The following is a 15,196-nucleotide window of genomic DNA, read 5'->3' as shown; positions in this document are numbered from 1 at the left end:
TTTTGCTTTTTCGAGAATGGTGTATAGTTGGAATCACATAGTATATAGCCTTTTCAGGTTGCTTCTTTCACTTAGCAATATGCATTTAATATTTTTTTCCCCCATGTCTTTTCGGCTCATTTCTTTTTTTTTTTTTTTCAGCTCATTTCTTTTTACACTGAATGACAAGCCATTGTCTAGATGTACTAGTTATTTATCCACTCATCTATGAAAAGGCATCTTGGTTACTTCTGAGTTTTAGCCATCATAAATAATAATGCTTTAAACCTCTGTGCAGGGTTTTGTGTGCTCAAAAGCTTTTATCTCCTTTGGGTAGATGCCAAGCAGCGCGATTCCTGGATCTTAGGGTAAGAGGATATTTAGTTTCATAAGAAACTGCCAAAATGTCTTCCAAGGGGGCTGTGCCATTTTGCATTCTCAACCAGAACGTCTTGCATTTGGTATTGTCAGTATTCTGTATTTTGGTCATTCTAATAGGTATGTGGTGATATATCAGCTTTTTGAATTCACATTTCCATACTGGCATATGGTTCAGAACATCTTTTCATATGTTTATTTGCCAAATATGTGTCTTCTTCAATGAGGAAGGACTCCATTAAGGTCTTTGGGACATTTTTTTATTGGGTTGTTTGTGTCCCTATTGCTGATTTTTAAGAGGTCTTTGTGTATTTTTAATAGTAGTCCTTTATCAGATGTATCTTTTGCAAATATTTCCTGACAGTGTGTGGCTTGTCTTATTTTCCTGAGAGAATGCCTATTAATTTCAATTCAATGCAAAGATCATTGAAAAATCTCATGTAACTTCACTGTTATCTGGACTAACTTTGGTTCTAAGCATTCATTTATTTTAGAATCATTTATTGTGCACCTGTTATACTTACTAAAGATCCCAAGTACTCAATTACAATGGACTGTGACTACTCAGAATCAAAGCATCTCTATAATAACAGCAAATTGAATTTACTGAGTTTAGTGTTGTTGACACACAGTATCCAATCACCAAATAATTTAAGAGATATCTGAGAAATTAAATTTTTCAGCTCTAGTATATTTGGAGTGTCTCCTTTGAGGTATTGTGGTTATAAGCCATGATGCACTCTCAAGAAATGTTTACAATAATGAAGAAGATAAACCTATTATAAAATAAATAGGCAGTGCAGTATGATGGAAAAAGCACTGGACTGAGAGTCATGACTGCTACGAACTAGCTGTATAACTTTGGAGAAATAAGTTCATCAGTCACCTTGACCTCAATTGCAACTTTGGTAAAAATAAAGTGATTAGATTAGAATCTCTAGACAGCAACTATTTAATTGCTATTTGTACAATAACCATTATGAGTATTGAGGTAGTGAAGCACTACTTTTGGCTGGATAGCAACTATAGTCAGAGTGATTGGAAGAAAAAGATTGGATATTTCCAAACTGACTTTCTAGCTTGGAAGAAACGTGTTATAATGTAAAGGAAAACAGGATAAGGAGAGCAGTGAACAATCAAGCCCATGCTTGAAGATTTTTGTTTGGTATTTTTTCATGTACTTCAAAAGGATTTAGGGGCAGTACTGAGCATTAATATAACTAATTAAAGAAATAACCTGATTAAATGGAGGGTTTTTTTGTTAATTTATGTATTTATTTGAAATTCAAATCTACATAGAGATAGGGAGAGAGAGACAGAGAGACAAAGAGAGAGAGAGAGAAACTTCCAAACTGCTGGTTCACTTCCCAGATGGCTGCAGTGGCCAAGGCTGAGCCAGGCAGAAGCCAAGCACCAAGAGCTTCTTCTGGGTCTCCCATGTGGGTGTCAAGGGCCCAAGCACTTGGACCATCTTCCACTTTTTTGCCAGGCCATTAGCAGGGAGCTGGATTGGAAGTGGAGCAGCCAGGATCCAAACCAGTGCCATATAGAATGCCAGCATTGCAGGGAGTGGCTTTACCTGCAATGCCACAACACCTAAATGGAGGGTTTTTTTTAAAAAGATTTGTTTTATTTGAAAGACAGGTATAAGGATGGGGGGTAGAAAAGAGAGAGAGAGGTCTTCAATCTTCTGATTGCTGGTTCATTACCCTAATGGATGCAATTGCCAGGCAGGGCCAGGGTGAAATCAGGAGCCAGAAACACCATCCAGGCTTCCAATGTCAGTGGCAGAAAGCCCAGTACTTGGGCCATCCTCTGCTGCCTTCCTAGGCATATTAGCAATGAGCTGGATGGGAAGCAGAGCAACCAGGACTCGGACCTGTGCTCAAGTATGGGGTAATGGCATCTCAGGCAGCAGCTTAGTGCTCTACACCACAATGCTGGGTCCCTAAATGGAGGTTTAAAGAAAGGATAGGGGTCAGCGCTGTGGCGTAGTGGGTGAAGCTGCTGCCTGCAGTGCCGGCATCCCATAAGGGTGCTAGTTCGAGTCCTGGCTGCACTTCTGATCCAGCTCTCTGCTATGGCCTGGGAGAGGAGTGGAAAATGGCCCAAGTCCTTGGGCCCCTGCACCCATGTGGGAGACCTGGAGGAAGTTCCTGACTCCTGGCTTCACATCGGCGCAGCTCTGGCCATTGCAGCCATCTAGGGAGTGAACCAGTGGATATAAGACCTCTCTCTCTCTCTCTCTCTCGACCTCTCTCTCTCTCTCTCTGACTCTGCCTCTCTGTAACTCTGACTTTCAAATAAATAAATAAAATCTTTTAAAAAAACAAAAGGAATGAAGGGAGGGAGGGAGGAAAGATATATCAGTACTCCCCTGAGGTGCCTAGAAGCACTGCTCTATGGTGACTACATCCCATCCCGTTAGAGCACTTCCATTAGCCACTCCTGCCATTTTTCACTCTAAGAAGAACAGGATGGTGATATTCTATTTCCTGACTTGGCTGACATTCTAGTATTCGCTAAATAGTTGTTTGATTATGTATATGCTTTGTGCACTTTCTACACATCTGAACATTTTTTAAAAATTATTTTAAGGTACATAGGACACTAATGTCCTAAGTGATACACCACAAAATGTTTAAATTGAGAAGCTTTGTGTGAGTACTAATTTGATTCTGGCAAGTAAAATACATTTTCTGATGGATTTGATTTATAAAGCAGACGGGAAAGAATCCTTTGAAGGACAAATACCTTGTGTGCCTCCGGCCAATAAGGACACAATACTTCCTCATTGTTGATCATGAAAAATAACACATACTTTCTAAAAAATAACATTCCAGTGAGTCACCTATTTCTACATGCAGGGCTGAGAAGCCCTATAAATTTCTCCCACCGCTAGCAGAAAACACCACAGCAACCATACCTGAGAAAATCATCCTGGATGGCAGCTTTGCAGCTCTCCCTGCTGGGTACTGTGTGTCTGCTGTCCAGCAGCCTGGCCCTGCCTCTGCTCCAGGAGGCAGGAGGCATGAAGGAGCCACAGTGGGAACAGGCTCAGGTATGTCACGGTGCACTCACCTGGGGCTCTGTGGGCTCACCATCAGCACTAGATGTGGGTGTTCCAGTTATTTCTCCTTCCATGTTAGTATTGGCAATGAGTTTTCTTTTTTAAGATGTATCTCTTTATTTATTTGAAAGGGAGGGAAAGAGAGAGAGAGCGAGCAATCTTCCATTTTGTGGTTCACTTCCTAAATGACAGCAACATCCAGGACTGGTCCAGGCTGAAGGCAGGAGCCAGGGACTCCATCTGGATCTCCCAACTGGGTGGCAAGAACTCAAGTCCTTGAGCCATCTGCCTGCCTCCTTGGTGCGTTATTAGGGAGCTGGACTGCCAAGTGGGGTAGATGAGACCCAGACTTACACTCCGTTATAGGATGCAGACCTGGGGCTGGCGCTGTGGTACAGCAGGTTAAAGCCCTGGGCTGAAGCACCGGCATCCCATATGGGCACCGGTTCGAGACCCGGCTGCTCCACTTCTGATCCAGCTCTGCTATGGCCTGGGAAAGCAGTAAAAGATAGCTCAAGTCCTTGGGTCCCTGCACCCACGTGGGAGACCCGGAAGAAGCTCCTAGGTCCTGCCTTCAGAACAGCGCAGCTCCAGCCATTGTGGCCAATTGGGAAGTGAACCATCAGATGGAAGACCTCTCTCTTTCCTTCTCTCTCTGCCTCTCCTTCTCTCTCTGTGTAACTCTGACTTTCAAATAAATAAATAAATAAATCTTAAAAAAAAAAAAAAGGATGCAGACTTAACCCCACTGTACCACAACGCCAGCCCCTGAACTTTTTGTTAACTTTTCTAAATATAAAGGCACTATGTGTTTTTGTCAAGTAGCCATTATAACCTGCCCAATCTGGGCTGGAGTTTGAGCTCTTCTGTTCCCTGTGTAGATTGACCTGGGAATGTTATTAAAGTTCTCTAAGCTTCAGTTTTCTAATTGGGAAGTTGGAAGTAGCAATGCTAATCAATCAACTGGAAGAGTAGTAAAGCACTTAACACTTAGCACCTGAAACATTGTTCCTTCTCAATAAATTGAAATTGTATTATTATCTATCACTACTTAACAGTCTTTTCATAAAGTGCACAGAGTGTGTCTCTTAAGGTGGGGACTTCTTGTAGTGGAGAGAGTTGAAGTCCAAAGACATGAGTAGAGGTGACCGTTTTTCTAAAACCAATGATGCTAAATAAGGCATCAGTTTCTGTCTCTTTTTTCCCTTTGTGTCCAATGGAAATAATAATACTGTGTGTTTGCTACCTCACCTTGTGAATACATGAGGTGATAAGACCAATAAAAGTACTTCAAAAATTTATGGAAAAGTGGAATGAAAAGATAAGTTTGTTCTAGTTCTAGTGCATAAAAGAATTTTGAAATCCTTGCATGGTTTTTTCGTAATGAAACTTTTTGATGACTTCTCATATGCAGCAATTACAGATTATAAAGTGTTTTTCTATACACTATGTAATTAAACTTTAACTTATCCTGATAAAAAAGGAGTTAGGCTGATTTACATAGTTGCTAGCAGAGGATATAGGAATCAAGGACAAGTTTCTCTGGCTCAAAAGTTATTTTCTTTCCAATATATTTCTTAACAAGCAATATAATAAGTGTAGGCAGTTATTATTTGATAAAATAATTGGATGGTAACTCATAAGTATTGTTTATAAATTTAAGCCTTAAGTATAAGAAAAATCATTTTACCTCTGATTAACTCAGACTTTTAGGAAGTCGCAATAATACAAGGGGGTCTTCAACAAGGTTGTAGAAAAGGCTTATATTGAAAAACTGTGTATGGATTTTGAAACTTTTTGCATCAAAATAAATATCTTTTAATTCCATCTTTCCACAGAATGTCTATAACGCTTTCATATGTTAGACTTAGAAAATTACTAGACATAAGAAATCACTAATATTTTACAGTTCTTCCCTCCAAACACGCAATGTGTATGGTTCTGCCTAATGGATTCCCCGGAAACAGGACATTCGCAGGAGCGTTTGTCTCTACTTAGTGTGCAGGTGGTCAGCATGATAGAAGTTAGCTAGGTGTAATGGAAACCAGGATGAGGCAGCTCAGTGCACAGAGAGATTTCATCCAGATAGGGCCTTTGTAAAGCCTGTAGCTCTGGAAGAGATGAAATAGATCACTTAAATAAGCAATTAATTCCTGATGAGCAATAAATATTTATTATATTGAGTGAAACCCAAGCGTTGGTAACAGTAAAGAAATCAGCATTTATTTATTGGGACTGTTGGATTCCTATCCTCATATCCAGACACTAGGATCCAAGAAATTCCCAGGGACCCAGCTGTACAGGGCATAGACCCAGGAGCCCTGCTTCATCCTGTAGCTTCCCAAAGTGGATTTTCTAGGGATGTAATAGTGGAAAGAGAGAAAAGGAATCAGAAGTCAGGAAACTCAGGTCCAGTTCTGCTACTACTTCACAGTGTGAAGCTAGGCAAAGCATTTAGCTACTATGAGCTTTGATTTCTCCATCTGGACAATTAAATCAAGTAATTATGCTAATCATTTCCTGGTATCCTTTTCCAGGACTAAAACTGTAAGACCTTTTATCCTTTCTCCGGGTGTAGATCTCAGCAGGATCTTAGGTGGGGCTGGTTGACTTCAGCTCTCCCTCCCACACAGTGTTTGACCAAGGACAGTCTCAGTGTTGCTCTTGGAGACACACTAGAGACTCTCCTGATTCTTCCTACAAACACATCTAGGCTTTATAAAGTGTACAGTGTGCTTCTCCTCAAAACATTTACTGAGACCAAAGAAAAATTGAGGGATTTTTTTCTCTTTAACTCATGAAATGGCATGCCAGGGCTTCACTATCAATATCAAATATTCTCATTAATGCATATGTATTTTACTCAGTAACTATACAATTGTTCCATCCTCAACTTGCTGTTTGAATCCACAGGCACAGAAACAGTAAGCACAAACTACAGATTAATTACTCTCTTTTCAATAGGACTATCTCAAGAGATTTTATTTTCATGGCTTGAAATCAAAGGAAGTCGATAGTTTGGAAACCAGACTGAAGGAGATGCAGAAGTTCTTTGGCCTGCCTATAACTGGAAGGTTAAATTCCCACCTCATAGAAATAATGCATAAGCCCAGATGTGGTGTACCAGATGTTACAGAATACTCACCACTCCCAAGCAGCCCGAAGTGGACTTCCAGAGTAGTCACCTACAGGTTAGTTTCACTTTGGCTCATTTTGGGAAAAATAATAAAACTCTTTTCCTAAGAGATCAAATATTGTTTGCTTGTTGCCATAGGATCGTGTCATATCCATTTCCTACTCAAAACTTATCACCTGTCAGAGTGGACCAAATAGTGGCAAAGGCTTTCAACTTGTGGAGCAAAGAGATTCCACTGCAATTCAAGAGACTCCGGTTGGGAATTGCTGATATCATGATTGGCTTTGCCAGAGGAGGTAAGGAAGATTCCTATAGTTTATTCCTGTCGACCATTTTATTTCTTCATTGTTGATATCAGTTGTCTCTTCTTTTTAGGATTTAAAATCTTTAATACATTTTTGTGTGTGCATGTGCGAGGTTACTTCAAAAAGTTTGTGGAAAGATGAAGTTAAAAAATAAGTTTAGAAGCAGGTGTTTCCTGCAACAGTTAAGATGCCACTTGGGATGCCCACATCCTATTTCCGAGTATCTGGGTTCAAGTCATGGTTCTTCTCTCCATTCTAGTTTCCTGCTAATGCATACCCTGGGAGACAGCAGGTGATGGCTGAAGTAGCTGGGACACTGCCACCCACCTGGGAGATTCAGATTTACTTCCTGGCTGTTGTAGACATTTGAGGGGTGACAGTATATGGGCAATCACTCTTGCATGCACACATGCTCTACCTTTCAAATAAATAAAATAATGCCTAAAATTATTTAAAAGATAAACTTATTTTCATGTAGAAAATACTTGAACCATGCACTATTTTTGCATAATAGGCATTTTCCATGAAACTTCCAAAGACTTCTTATAAGCACAGCTTTCAAAAATCCTTTGCATCAAAATAAATTTGTCTTTTAATTTCATTTTTCCATGGACTTTTTGAAGTATCCTCATATTTTGCAATATTATTATAACTTTTTCTAGTCTGTTAACTTAGAGCAACTTTTTATAGCAGGAGTTGGCAAGCCACAATTCATGAGCCAAATCCAGCCCACCATCTGTTTTTGTAAATAAAGTTTTATTGGAAGAGAGCCATGATCCTTCATTTAGCTGTTGTCTATTACCACTTTCAGAAAGGGTACAGTTTGGCAGATATCATCAAGTCCACAAAGCTACTTGTTATCTGGCCCTTTACAGAAAAAGTATGCCAACTCGTATTTTATAGCATGATTCATTTAAAATATGTCTACTAATATCAACAGTAAACCAGGAAAAAGGGCTACAGCTCCCAAAGGTCTCAAGTGACCCCCAAGAAGTAGGACAGTGTCTTTGGCTTATTGCCAGTACTCTCATTAGCAACAAAGTAGAGCACCGGCACTTGTGTATTGAAGACTTATGGAGATAATACACATACACTAGAGTTTCATGGTACAAATGTGGAGAAAAATATTATTCATTTTGGTCTCCTCTAATATGGAACCACCCAAGTACTGTGAATTTAGCTGACATTTCTACTTGAGCCTACAATATTAACAACACCAAAGAAAACATCACAGAAAGCACTAATCACAAAACACATTTTTTTTTAAGTTTTTTTTTTTTTTTTGACAGGCAGAGTAGATAGTGAGAGAGAGAGAGACAGAGAGAAAGGTCTTCCTTTTTGCTGTTGGTTCACCCTCCAATGGCCGCTACAACCGGCACATCGCGCTGATCCGAAGCCAGGAGCCAGGTGCTTCTCCTGGTCTCCCATGCGGGTGCAGGGCCCAAGCACTTGGGCCATCCTCCACTGCACTCCCGGGCCATAGCAGAGAGCTGGCCTGGAAGAGGGGCAACTGGGATAGAATCTGGCGCCCCAACCAGGACTAGAACCTGGTGTGCCAGCACCGCAAGGCGGAGGATTAGCCTGTTAAGCCACGGCGCCGGCCACAAAACACATTTTTAAAGACCAGGACAGACTAGATGCAGACTGATACCAATTTGAAGATAAATATCCCTGTGTCACCAATAAAACTATCAAAATCCCCTTTAAGAGATGTTTAGCATGGTTCTCCCATGGACTGTTTATAAAAAGCAGTTGAGTTTTTAAGAAACAAAATATGAAGTAGTTTACAAATCACTTTCCAGATGCGATACTCATCGTCACTCTTCCTCCTGCCACTATTTGACCAAGCAAAGTGATTGAATTGAACAAACACTTTAATGCAGCCATACATTAGATATCAATGCATTTAAATCCATCATCCAGTAAGCCTTCAATAGTGGTGCTCATCAGTGTTTGCCAAAGACGAGTGCCTGTGCTAAATAAGCACCTAAACCATGCTGGGTCTGCGCTTGGCTGCTTACTGCACAAATGATGCTGATGACTTGTACTGGGCTCCTCTTTTTTTTTTTAAGATTTACTTATTTATTTTGAAACAGTGTGAGAGAGAAAGAGATCTTCCATCCACTGTTTCACTCCCCAGATGGGTATAATAGCCAGGACTGAGCCAAGCCAAAGTCAGGAGCCAGGAGCTTCTTTCAGGTCTCCCATGTGGATGGCAGGGGCCAAGTACTTGAACCATCTTCCACTGCTTTTCCCAGGCAATTAGCAGGGAGCTGAATCAGAAGTGAAGCAGCCAGTATACAAACCAGCACCCCTATGGGATGCTGGCATTACAAGCAGTGGCTTTATCCACTATGCCACAACACCAGTCCCTGGGTAGCTCTTTCTAGATTTGATAATCATATACACTGAAAATATACTGAATAGAGAAAAATTCAGTCACTAAGCGCAATCGCCCCCATTTTCTTGCAGCTCACGGGGACGCTAGCCCCTTTGATGGACCAGGAAACACACTGGCTCATGCCTTTCCACCTGGGCCCGGCCTTGGAGGAGATGCTCACTTTGATAATGATGAACACTGGACCGACGGTAGCAGTTTAGGTACAGCATCTAATGTCTCTTGTACCTTCACAAAATCCTGGAATTAGATCAAATTTACTTTGGTAATTGCTTTGATTTATAGGAATTACTGGACCCTTGTTAAGTGCCCACCACAGTATTATATACTTTAAATACTCTATCTCACTTAACGTACTCATAATGCAGCATGTAGAGAACAGGAAAGCTCAGTCTATGGAGTGCAGCAGCACCAGGTTCAATGTGCTGAACTTCTGCAATGACTTCCTGTGTATCCTTGGGCACATTATTTGACCTCACTGAACCTCAGTTTCCTCATCTGTGAAATGGAACTATTACTATGTCCCAAATCAAGGGTTGATGCTTAAATTAAATTAGATTATGTATGTATAGTAGTTAACACAGTGCTTGGACTATATTAATAGTTCAATAAATTATAGTCATTTCTTCATATTTCCCAAAAATAAGTGTCTCCAATGGAGGAGGAAGTGGCAGCAAGGACTATTGCTATGGAAGAGTTATGTACAATATTGGAATTATATCCACCTGTTCAAAAAGAACTAGTTCCATGACTCAGCCGATCATGCTCATCACTTAACAAAACAGGGCATTGTAGAACATCGAAGAACTAATTGTGAGGCATTCTGGTATAAATAATTCTAATTAGAGACCATTGTTTTATTGTTATTTATTTGTGAGGCAGAGAAATGGAGAGAAACCTCCCATCTGTTGGTTTTCTCCCCAAATGCCAAAAACAGAGACGCCTGGGTCAAACCATAGCCAGGAATTCAATCTGAGTCTCACAGATAGGTGGCAGGACCCAAGTACTGGAGCCACCACCTGCTGCCCCCCATGGTGCACACTCTCAGGAAGCTGAACCAGGAGCACAGCCAGGACTCAAACCCAGGTCCTCTGTGCCATGCAGGATTTGCACCTTCCAAGAGGCATCAGAACCACCAGGCCAAACAGTGACTCTTAGAGACAATTGTTTTTAAAGAAAAGGCTGCTAACTGGCCCTGAAAGACAAACTAGTCCTTATGTTTGGCAAAGGGAATCTAATAGAATTTGAACGAAGTAGTGACGCCTTGCTGTGAAAATCTAGCCTATATAAAAGTGTGATGCGTCTCCCTTTTGCATCCTGCATAGCGTTCTCATTCTCTTTTCTTTCCACTCACGGCGGATTAAAGGCAGCTTCCTTCAGTCTAACGCAACACAACCGGAGCCCCGGAGACTCCTCAAACCCACAGGCTCATGCCTTCCCCCTTATCTGTAAAGCATTTCTGTAAGTCTGAAAGAGAGAGAGAAAAAAAGAACATATGGAGGTATTTCAAAAGGTTCATGGAAAATGGAATTTAAAGATTAGTTAATTTTGGTGTAACAAATTTTGAAATCCATGCCTACTTTCAGAATGCACATTTTCCATGGACATACTGAAGATCCCTCCTATGTAATATGATTTCATGAATCAAAGTCAAACACAAACCCATGTTGCCTGGGGCTCCTGCCTTTCAGTCTTGGCTTTCTCAAAGTCAGCTTCTCTCTCCTGACATTCAGAGTCACTATTATGTATTGAATAGCCATTATTTTCTAGGTTTTGGAAAATATAATTATGACACATCTCCAGGTTAGGAATTCTTGCCTCTGTTCAACAGATGAGGAATTGAGACTCAGCAATGTTAATTATTATACCCAGAGTGGTCCAACTAGCAAGTACAGAGCTATGTTTCAAGCCCTGGTCTTAATGCTTTCAAAGCTTTTGCTTTCCACCATAGAGCATGATAGCCTGAGTGATTACATTAGAAGCAAGGAGGCACCAAAAAATATCATTGTTTTAAGAAAGAGAAATGGTGATGAATTGAAAGCATTACTATTCAGATTCTCCATCTCACTCCTCTCCATTTTTGAAGGCCCAAAAACAAGTAAACCATGGGGAATTGAAAGTTGGGTTTTTTATTATTCTATTATATATGTTGCACATTAAATAAGGTATTATAGTATTCACATAGCTATTTTTGTAGTTACTCTGTGTCCTGTCTTTGATTATAGGAATTAACTTTCTGTACGTGGCAACTCATGAACTTGGCCATTCTTTGGGTCTGGATCACTCCTCTGATCCAAACGCTGTGATGTATCCAACCTATGAACATGCGGATTCCCAAAATTTCCAACTTGGACAGGATGATATTGAAGGCATTCAGAAGCTATATGGTAATGTTTATGATTTCAAATGAGGGACAATTCACATTTTCTCTTTAGACTAGACCTGGAGGAGAAAGACTGTGAATGGGCATCTACATAGAAAACCACACTGGAACTTACATCTAAAAGTCAATTGAGGGGAAAAAAGTGGGACCCTAATAGTGGAAATTTAAATAAGCTACTTTATACTACAAGGATGCTGATTTTAGGTTTGAGCAAGACAGCAACATGTGGGGAAATAACAAAATAACACTCAAGGTTGTTTTATATATTTTAAGTTATTTTATTTTAATTTTTATTTGAAAGGCAGATAGAAAAAAAGAGAGAGAGAGAGAGAGAGAGAGAGATCTTCCATCTACTGATTGACTCCCCAGATGCCCACAAAAGGCCAAGTTGAAGCCAGGAGCCTGGAACTAGATCTGCGTCTCCCACTTGTGTGGCAGGGACTCAAATACTTGAGCCTCCCAGCATGTACATCAGCAGGAACCTGGAACCCAAAGCAGAGTTGGGACTTTAACCCAGGCATTCCGATCTGGGATGTGGGCATCCCGAGCCACCTAAACACCCATTGAGATGCACAAAATAACATTTTGAAGAACACATTTTGAAAGTGATATTAATTATACACTCAAGATCCAACTTAAAGAGCTGCTGCTTCCAAAGACTTACAAAAATACTATTACTGATAAAGTTATCACCAGAGAAACAGAAAATACTCCCTCCCCTTATTTAAAACATTGGGACTCATAGAATACTCTACAGCATTCTTATGACTATCTTAGAACCTTAAGAAAAATATATGGGACGGCCGGCGCCGTGGCTCAATAGGCTAATCCTCCGCCTTGCAGCGCCAGCACACCAGGTTCTAGTCCCGGTCGGGGCACCGGATTCTGTCCCGGTTGCCCCTCTTCCAGGCCAGCTCTCTGCTGTGGCCCAGGAGTGCAGAGGAGGATGGCCCAAGTCCTTGGGCCCTGCACCCCATGGGAGACCAGGATAAGCACCTGGCTCCTGCCTTCGGATCAACACGGTGCGCCAGCCACAGCGCACTGGCAGCAGCGGCCATTGGAGAGTGAACCAACGGCAAAGGAAGACCTTTCTCTCTGTCTCTCTCTCTCTCTCCCTGTCCACTCTGCCTGTCAAAAAAAAAAGAAAGAAAGAAAATACAAAAAAAAATATATATGGGACTATAGAAAATTTTTCTGAAACAATCAAAAATAAGAAAACACACCAGTGCATTAAATACTCAAGTAGAAAAAGAACTTGCCCTAGTCATAGTTGGGAAGAAGTAATTTGTGGGCAAATTAAAGTATGATTTTTATTAAGTAGGTTATAAATTTAGGGAGTTCATTATGCCAAAATGTAATATGAGCAGAAAACATAGATTTTTAGCCGGCGCCGCAGCTCAATAGGCTAATCCTCCACCTTGCGGCGCCGGCACACCGGATTCTGTCCCGGTTGCCCCTCTTCCAGGCCAGCTCTCTGCTGTGGCCAGGGAGTGCACTGGAGGATGGCCCAAGTCCTTGGGCCCTGCATCCCATGGGAGACCAGGATAAGCACCTGGCTCCTGCCATCAGATCAGCGTGGTGCGCCGGCCGCAGCTCACCGGCCACGGCGGCCATTGGAGGGTGAACCAACGGCAAAGGAAGACCTTTCTCTCTGTCTCTCTCACTGTCCACTCTGCCTGTCAAAAAAAAAAAAAAAGAAAACATAGATTTTTAAAATTCTGTAAAACTCATGGATGCAAGGTTCTCAATGATCTTTTAAGAATAATAATAACAATAATAATAACAGCTAAAATGCATTGAGTACTTACAATGGACAAAGCCCTTCACACTAACTCTTTGAATGCAACAATCCAATCAGATCTTACCATTCTCCTTTTACAGATTGGTAACCTAGCTCCAAGAGAGGTTAGGTAGCCTCTTATCCAAGGTCACACAGCTGGGAAGAGAGTGGAGACAGGATGCAAAGGTGGACTGGGCCCCAGGGCCCACACCCTAGCTATTACCGACCTCTTAGTCTTTGGAGGTTGTTCTTTAGAATCTTTGTCCCAGGCAAAGATAGTTGGGGTGAGTGAACAACAGGTTATACATACTGTGACATTTCTTTTGTTTGTATAGACTTAAAATGATTTCTCTGCCTTTTATACCAAGTCAGAATTTCTTATTTTCCTTCCTAACAGGAGAGAAGAAGAAGAAATGAAGAGATAGAAACTTCAGGGAGAACTTCCAATCGTTCAATGGGTTCTATATCAGTGTTCCTCAACCAAAAGTAAAAAACATCATTCCTGTACTCCACTTAGCACTTAGTTCATTCTTTCTTGGATTGCAGTGGGTTTTGTGTATCTTTCACTCTGAGGATAAACTCCTTTATGGAATGACTGTGCCTTTACACATGTATGACTCTTATCTAGCAACTTGCAATCAGTAGATGTCAATTAATGTTATATGCACAATGAAGTAAAATTTTTATTCTCTAGAGAAATTCGTATGGGAGCACTTTTCTGTCGCTAGATAAAACATGCTATTCACTGAATCAAAGACTAGACCAAAAAAGTCACTACATTATTTTGGGTTCTTTAGGTGCACCTCAACCTAGCACCAAACAGGGAATGTGGAAGTCCCACCTGCTTAATTGTTTATTTGTACAGCCCAGAGTTATACTAACTTACCTTTACCCTTTTGGATCAGCGGTCACCATGGTCATTGGGGAAGTCCAGTTCTTCCCATAAAATGTGAATTCCCAAGGACTTATAGCCTCATAGTCACTTCCAGCTGGTGGTTTCACTGCATGTCTCCTGCCACAGCTGCTGTCTGGATTCCCTTGCTTCTGCCCTGTCCCAACCCAGATTTCCATCTCACCCCCTTCTCCTTGACTTTCTCCAGAGCAGTCCTGTAGCTGTAGGAGTTGCTGAAGATTTGCAGCAGTGGGATTTTACATTGCACAAGGACAATAAAATTTAACAAAATTAGAATTGGATCATATTCCCAGCTTTCAAACTCTTTACCGAGCTCAACATCAGGAATTTCTCATTGGCCCCTAGCTCTGCAGGCGGCCGCTCCCTACCACACCTGTCCCCAGTCCTCCCATCTCTAGCCCCCATTCCTTCTGCCTGTCCCGGAAACCCTGGCAGCTCTGGCTCTCTCATTCCATACCTAGTCTCGGTAATGTGTTTCTGTAGGTAAAGCATTCTCAACGCAGGGCTTAACCTAGCATGACACCAGGCTGGCAAAGGTTTCACCATCTCACTCTTTCCTTTCTTCCTTATCCCTACTCTTTCCACACCCATGCATCATTTTTGCTGCAAAATAGAGGGATGCGCCATTGAAATTTGCTTTCTTAGTTTTATAAAAAGTCCCTCACACACCTCCTGAATCCTGAAAAGATGCATTCATTGTTTTCACATACAGCCTTTTTTTCGCCAAAGACACATCACTATCCCCTAGCTCCGAATTACTAGCACAGCCACTGGGAAGCCATCCTAGAGACAGAGCAAACGACAGGAGGATCTACACCCAGAAGTACGAAGTATATGTGAACAGGAGTTCAAAG

The 15,196-nt window shown here is 41.3% G+C and overlaps 1 protein-coding gene across 1 annotated transcript; it reads left to right on the top strand.

Annotated features, from left to right (window-relative positions):
- The first annotated feature begins 3,301 nt into the window (after positions 1-3,301).
- MMP7 (matrix metallopeptidase 7) lies at positions 3,302-13,874 on the top strand. Its single transcript, XM_062198323.1, has 6 exons — positions 3,302-3,418; positions 6,392-6,618; positions 6,702-6,859; positions 9,341-9,469; positions 11,492-11,653; positions 13,827-13,874. The coding sequence occupies exons 1-6, from the start codon at positions 3,302-3,304 to the stop codon at positions 13,844-13,846; spliced, it is 813 nt and encodes a 270-aa protein (XP_062054307.1). The 3' UTR covers positions 13,847-13,874.
- The last annotated feature ends 1,322 nt before the right edge of the window (positions 13,875-15,196 follow it).

Source organism: Lepus europaeus, chromosome 7 (assembly GCF_033115175.1).
Source record: "Lepus europaeus isolate LE1 chromosome 7, mLepTim1.pri, whole genome shotgun sequence".
NCBI lineage: Eukaryota > Metazoa > Chordata > Mammalia > Lagomorpha > Leporidae > Lepus > Lepus europaeus.
This window is presented reverse-complemented; position numbering and strand designations above follow the sequence as displayed.